The sequence below is a fragment of the Rhea pennata genome, chromosome 3, assembly GCF_028389875.1.
Source record: "Rhea pennata isolate bPtePen1 chromosome 3, bPtePen1.pri, whole genome shotgun sequence".
Lineage (NCBI taxonomy): Eukaryota > Metazoa > Chordata > Aves > Rheiformes > Rheidae > Rhea > Rhea pennata.
The window spans coordinates 54694507-54700899 of record NC_084665.1 but is presented as its reverse complement, the minus strand read 5'-3'; the positions used below and the strand labels follow the sequence as shown (position 1 = coordinate 54700899).

The 6393-nt window shown below is 44.9% G+C and overlaps 1 protein-coding gene across 1 annotated transcript; it reads left to right on the top strand.

Moving 5' to 3' along the window:
• The first annotated feature begins 545 nt into the window (after nt 1–545).
• Nucleotides 546–1722, top strand: SF3B5 (splicing factor 3b subunit 5). The gene has a single exon (XM_062573712.1). The coding sequence runs from the start codon at nt 736–738 to the stop codon at nt 994–996; it is 261 nt and encodes an 86-aa protein (XP_062429696.1). The 5' UTR covers nt 546–735; the 3' UTR covers nt 997–1722.
• The last annotated feature ends 4671 nt before the right edge of the window (nt 1723–6393 follow it).

Below are 6393 nucleotides of genomic sequence, written 5' to 3'. Positions count from 1 at the left end.
TTCAGGGGATAAAATTCATCCAAGCTTTGCTTAGAATTCTTCAAGGAATCCATCTAACTGAACACTTGTAATAACGCTATTACATCAGTTAGCTAATGGCTTCTTGGATTTCAGATAACTTTAGGAAACTTCTTAAGCCTGTCACCACCTCAAGGCTGGCCTTGGCTTCTGCTGCATGATTTAGATTTCAGGCATTAATTTAAGAAGCTCTCCCAAACCCTTTCTTTTTCTTCCTTCGCTCCGCCGCAAACACACACACACACACACACACACACACACACACACACACACACACACACACCGCTTATTTTGCGCAGCCAAGGCAGCTCTGCGCTGCCCGGCCGCAAACCCCGCCGGCGGGCCGAGATGGCGCTCCGCGGCCCCGAGCACCGCCCGCGCGGGCCGCGCCGGGCCGGACGGTACCGCCGCTCCCGGCATGCGCCTAGGGCACGGAGCATGCGCACTGTGCTCCGTCGGCGAGCACCCTCCCATCATGCCCCGCGGCAGAAAATAAATAGCTAGCTGGAGGATTATTTTATTATTATTTCTGTCTCAAGCAAGCAACAGAGCAAGAAATAAACGGTGAAAGCCCAAAGAGTGAGCTAGAAAATTATCTCCTGTTCTGTAGTCAGGGAGAGCAGAAGGGGCAAAGGGCGTGGATTACGCCACTTCCGCTCTCCATTTCGCGGTGCGGAGACGGTCGGGGTGCGGTGAGTTGCCGCTGCCGGTGCCACTATGACGGACCGTTACACCATCCACAGCCAGCTGGAGCATCTGCAGTCCAAGTACATCGGGACGGGCCATGCCGACACCACGAAGTGGGAGTGGCTGGTGAACCAGCACCGGGACTCTTACTGCTCCTACATGGGCCACTTCGACCTGCTCAACTACTTCGCCATCGCCGAGAACGAGAGTAAGGCGCGCGTGCGCTTCAACCTCATGGAGAAGATGCTGCAGCCCTGCGGGCCGCCGGCCGACAAGCCCGACGAGTCCTAGCGCGCCCCGCCGGGCTCCCCGCCCCGGGGGCGGCCACCGCCCGGCCTCGGCAGGAGGGGAGCGGGGTCGGCGGGGCCCCGAGGCGCCGCGCGGAGGGCGCGCGTTGGCCGGGCGGGGAGCAGACGCTTCCCTCCTCGCGCCGCGGGACTCCGCTCAGATCTCCTGCCTGTGGCCTGCGAGAACGGCACCGCTGAGCGGCGATTGCGCCCAAGGAGAGAGACCGCAGGAGCTGCCCTTGCCACCACCTCTCCGCGCCACGGTGAACACACGCACCTCCCGAGTTTCCGTGCGGCCAGTCCTTTTATTTTCTTCTGAGGTAACGTCAAGCGACCATCATAGGGAGCAGTTTTGTAAAATACCTGCTTTTGGACAATTTCATTTTTCTTAATTGTTTAACTGTTCAGCTTTTTTTAAAGATGGAAAATAAAACTTACTGGGCATTTCTAATGTTTCATCTGGTAATCTGCTAGTTATAGTTAGACCTCTTGTTTGAAAAGGAATATAGTTATTAATGTATTAAATATTTCCATGCAACCCTCCTATATAACCCTATATTCTAAAGGCAGCATTTTCCTGAGCCTGGTTGGCCGATGCTTACCGCAATTTATGTTTTGGGGAGAGTTGAGGGAAGCTTGTTGATGCTGAAAAGGCTTGACTTGTAATTAGCATTTATTGTGTAGAGTGATTTGTGGCACAATATAAGTTGATCGTCCTAAAATTCCAAAATGTCTTGGCTTTAAATAATCTTTTTTTTTTTTTTTTTTTTTACGTTTTTCTCCCCTGTGCTTTGAATTTTCTAAATCTTGAATACCTCTGTTCCAAATTACTGTTGACTTTTTACTAATGCTTTCTAGGCTTCTAGCAGTAAAAATTTTCCTTAAGAGTACACTAATCAAGTGTGTGTGAGTGCGGATTCTAAGCACTGTAAATTTGGACTAGGTGGTGTGGAGGCCAGGGAAAAGCTAAAGCCTTTTTGCCAGATGATTTCTCCAAAGTTATTTTCCCTTCTCCTAAAGCAAGAGTTAAGCCTCCCCTCCCAAAAAGGAGAACAGGGGTTACCTGTTACTATTTTGGAGTAAGGTGCCTGGCAATCCAAATCATCTGCAGGTGACAAAACATCAAATCAATATGCAGTCAGAACTGGTTTTGATTTGTCGCCTAAAATGCTCCTTTTCTTCATTTGTCACCGCAAGAATACATTTTTACTTCTAATGAATAGGAAGACCTGGAACTAAAACTTAGGTTGCTTAGAGAAATTAAGGTGTAATTTTAAAGCTTCGTTTCAAATGTGGAGCAATCTAAGTGTGTCTTTTTCTATTAGAGGGGAAACATTAGGGTTGTCCGATCCAGTTAAGACTGTATGCAGGCTTAATAATGTTTTCTGAAATCAGTGGTCTCAAAACTTTTGAGTGATAAATTTTTCATTCTCTTCACTGAGTCCTATAAAACTAAGCCACCCATCACACTGTAATAATATGGGGAAAAGTGTATCAGTTCCTGAGACCAGGTCTGGAACAGTACATCCATCTTCCAAAGAATTCAAAGATAGCGTTTTTTCACTGTTGCACGATTAAGATAAGAGCAAGGGTGAAGTGATCGGAGCTACGTTTTACCTGCAGGATTTGTGGGGAACTACAGCGGTTTGTAAGAAATGAGGAACATTTGTAGAAAACTACTGTTAGGTGTTTTTCAGGAACCCATCTTTGAAAGTGGTAGTCTTTTGAGCTTTTGGTACATCAAACTTACCTCCTAGCAGAATGATACGAAATACATATGTAAATTATAAGTTTATTTGAAGAGCTTCTATTCCTCACAAACTGAGAAATGTGATTGAAAAAGACTTTCTGTAGCTGAATCCAGCTACATATAAGTATACTTGCAGTGCAGTCTTGCAAAAATAATATCTAAATCAAGCAAATTTCACATCACCAGTTTGTTCCACAGACAAAATGTAGAAACCTTGTATTTCCACCGCAAAATCAGGTGGATAAGCTGCATGCTTCGTGGCATGGGAGAATCCCCCTGGGAGAGCTGTTCCTATTTTTTTTCCCCCCTTATGTACACTGCAGCTACTCTATCCACAGGCAGAAAATGGAAGCAGGAATCATTATATTAGATAGTCCTGTGACTAATTTCATCAGGTGACACGTCTGTTGGCAATACACAATAGGGATGTAGTATGTGTGCAACAGACAGCAATGCAGTGGTTAATTTCCTGTTGAGAAAGGACCTTGGGTCTCAGTGCTGGGATTCAGGAACTGGAAGATGGAGTGAGAATAGGCTTTTGTAATGGGTTAGGAATTGCAATATTTTGGGAAAACAAATCTGGCATTGAATACTCTGAGGGAAAGCAGAACTTATGCAACTTATAACCGTTCAAAATGGAACTTAGTAACTTCCAAGGGAGATTTCTTTGAATATAAACTGCTAGTAAGTAACTCTAACCCTGAATCTTCTCATTTTTCATAGTGTATTTTAAAGTGTTGAGAACAGTGCTGTTGTTGCAAAGTCATGTCTTTTAAGGATGAGAAATGCAGACTAAGGTTGCATTTACAATGTGTTGTCACTTGTTGTTCACATGTGAACAGCAAGTAGATGATACGCAAGTAAAGACTGACTCCCTCTTGCAGGCCTCTTCATTTTAAAGGCCAAAGAGCCTTCAGGGACAAGTCAGTGTTACGTGCTGAGTAAATTTGCCCTGTGAGTTCTGCTGTGTCTACTCACTGGACTCTCAGTTAAGTGCATGTCTCTACTTTGGCTTGGTTGGTCAAGGTTTTAGAGTTCTGGCTGTGGAACTTTGCAAACACTTTATTAAGGAATGCAAATAAAAAATTAAATTGCCTAGAAATTCCAGGCAAAACTTGGATAGAATTGGGAGACATAATAGTGTCTGGCCTATGTTATTCTCCCTAAATTTTAAAACCTTCTTAGAAACAGTGAAGGTGGTGAGCTCTTTCCATTTTCATTTTGGAAGGTGTAAAGCATCCTAAGAACAGAGATTATTATCAGTCCTACTGGGATGCATCCCTTTTTTATCTCTATCCTGATTTAAAGATGAAGGGTACTGTTCATTTAGAAACTGACATAACATTTGCAGCGTAAACTTCTTTCTACATCCAAGCAGTATGGTTTTAACTGGGCTTCCCACGGTGATCTCTCATGCATTTTCCTGAATCTTTGTAGCTCAGTTTCAAGTAGAGTGAAGTGTGAGAAATACAAGCTATTTCCAAAACAAGAACTCAGCTGATCTTGTGCTGCTAATCTCTAAATTCTTTTTCTTCTTTCTTAGAAAAAATATTTAAAAACCCGTATAATTCGCAGCCTCACTAATCTAAATCTTCCAATTCCATGCTCAAACTGTTCCCCCAAAATAATACGCTATATGCTATTATTCAAAAAGAATTGTTCACCAGCCATTTCAAATCCATAGTATGACCTTGATCTTCAAAATTCTGGAAAGCTTTTTCACTAAGCTCTCCTTGCTGTCCTTAGATTTTGAGAGACAAAGTTTCGATTTTTTTATGTGCACTATTTTGTTAACATACTGATTTATGAAATTCTAACAGATACTATCTACAGTATTTCATGGCTGCTTACCTAAAACTGGAATACCCAAATGGCCAAGGTAAGATTTACAAATACATTGAGAACTATAAGGGTAGCAGGTATAAATAATGGGAGAATTTGCTTCTGGTGTCTTAGTTATGGATGATTCAGGAGAGGAAGACTTACAGGAAGAGCATGCAAAGCCTGATGTTAAGATGATTTATTTTACTTATAAACAGGATACACTTGATCCAGAAATTACTACCATAAAAGTAGATCCTCATTTTTAACTATGACTAATTTAATTAGGATTGTAATTGTTTTTAATAATCTTGTTAATGTGGATGCCTTGTGCACCAGCTAGCATAAATGTGAGCATCTCTGAGTACTTTTTAAATTAAGAAAACTTAGCCCTTTACTTAATTTCTATATTAGAGATCCTACAAGTTTTTACTGCAAGTTACTTCCTTCTTTTGCTGCACCAGAGGGCAGCAAATGACGCTGCTCTTCAACTGAAGACACAGATGATTAGTTTACATAAATAATAGAGCTGCACGGTGTTTTCTGAAGTCCCTCTGAAGAAATAAAGGGATACTTTTTAAAAAATGCCAAATTTCCAATAGGTAGAAGTACGTAGTTTTTCTCTGTGGGATAGAGTTACTGTCCAAACCAGACACGATACCTTACAATCTCAATAGGTAAGTGGAAGGGTTGCAGTACGGAGGTCCTAACGATACTGTAGCTCTATAGTTGTGAATACACAGATTTATCATCGTCTAATGTACCAGAACGGCAGAAATGCGTTAGTTAACATCACAGCTGTGTGCACGAGGGAAAAGTGTATTAGGAACAGAAACGCATTAGGGACACAGCCCAGCTGCCGTGCCTGGGTGCTGCCATTCTCGCTGGCCCCCTCAGGAGCAGCATCACCTCTCGGTAACTCCTCGGCCCCCGGTGGGTACCCGCTGCTCTCCGCGGTGGCCCTCGCTCCCCCCACCGAGAGGCACGGCTGCCCCGGGCCTGGCTTCCCTCTCCCGCCGCAGCACTACTGCTGCTCGGTCACCTCCCCTCCGGCTCCGTGGCCGCGCGGGCTCCTTCAAACAGCCCGGCCCTGCCCGCGGAGCTGCGTACGAGGCGCTGCAAGACGCGGGGTGCCGCAGCGTTTGAGGGAGAGACGAGGAGCAGCCCGCTAGTGCTGCAGACAAGCGCTTTAGCGCGGGCAAGTTACCCGGCGTGAATCCAAAGCCCCTGCTGCTGGCGCCAGGCTGCCCTGCGCTTCAGTGCGGAGCGAGGTGCTGAGCACAGGCAGCTTCCAACACGGGCAACCACACTGCCCGCAGCGCCCCGGCTGGGTCCCGCTACCGGTGTTGCACCGTCAGGAGGCTGCTGCCGGGGGGGCGGTGGGGTAGTGTCATTCTTTTCATCCCTTTCTTTTTTATTCCCTGTTTTCTCTTTCCTTTTCTCTTTCTTGATTTTCTTTCTTTCAGATTTTTTCATTTTTTTTCTGTCCTTTTCCTTTACTCTTTCCCTCTTCTTTCCTTTTTTACTTTTTTCATTCCTTTTTCCTCCTTTCTTTCCTTCCTCCTTCCCCCTTCTTCTGTCCTTTTTCCTTTTCTCTTTTTTCTTTTCCCTCTTTTTCCCATTCTCCTTTTTTCTCTTTCCTTCATTCTCATCCTTTTTCCTTTCCTGCCTTCTGTTTCCTGCCTTCTGTTTCCTGCCTTCTGTTTCCTGCCTTCTGTTTCCTGCCTTCTGTTTCCTGCCTTCTGTTTCCTGCCTTCTGTTTCCTGCCTTCTGTTTCCTGCCTTCTGTTTCCTGCCTTCTGTTTCCTGCCTTCTGTTTCCTGCCTTCTGT

Excerpts from the sequence above, each read along its gene's own strand:
- SF3B5 (XM_062573712.1), top strand. The coding sequence starts at position 736 with ATGACGGACCGTTACACCATCCACAGCCAGCTGGAGCATCTGCAGTCC.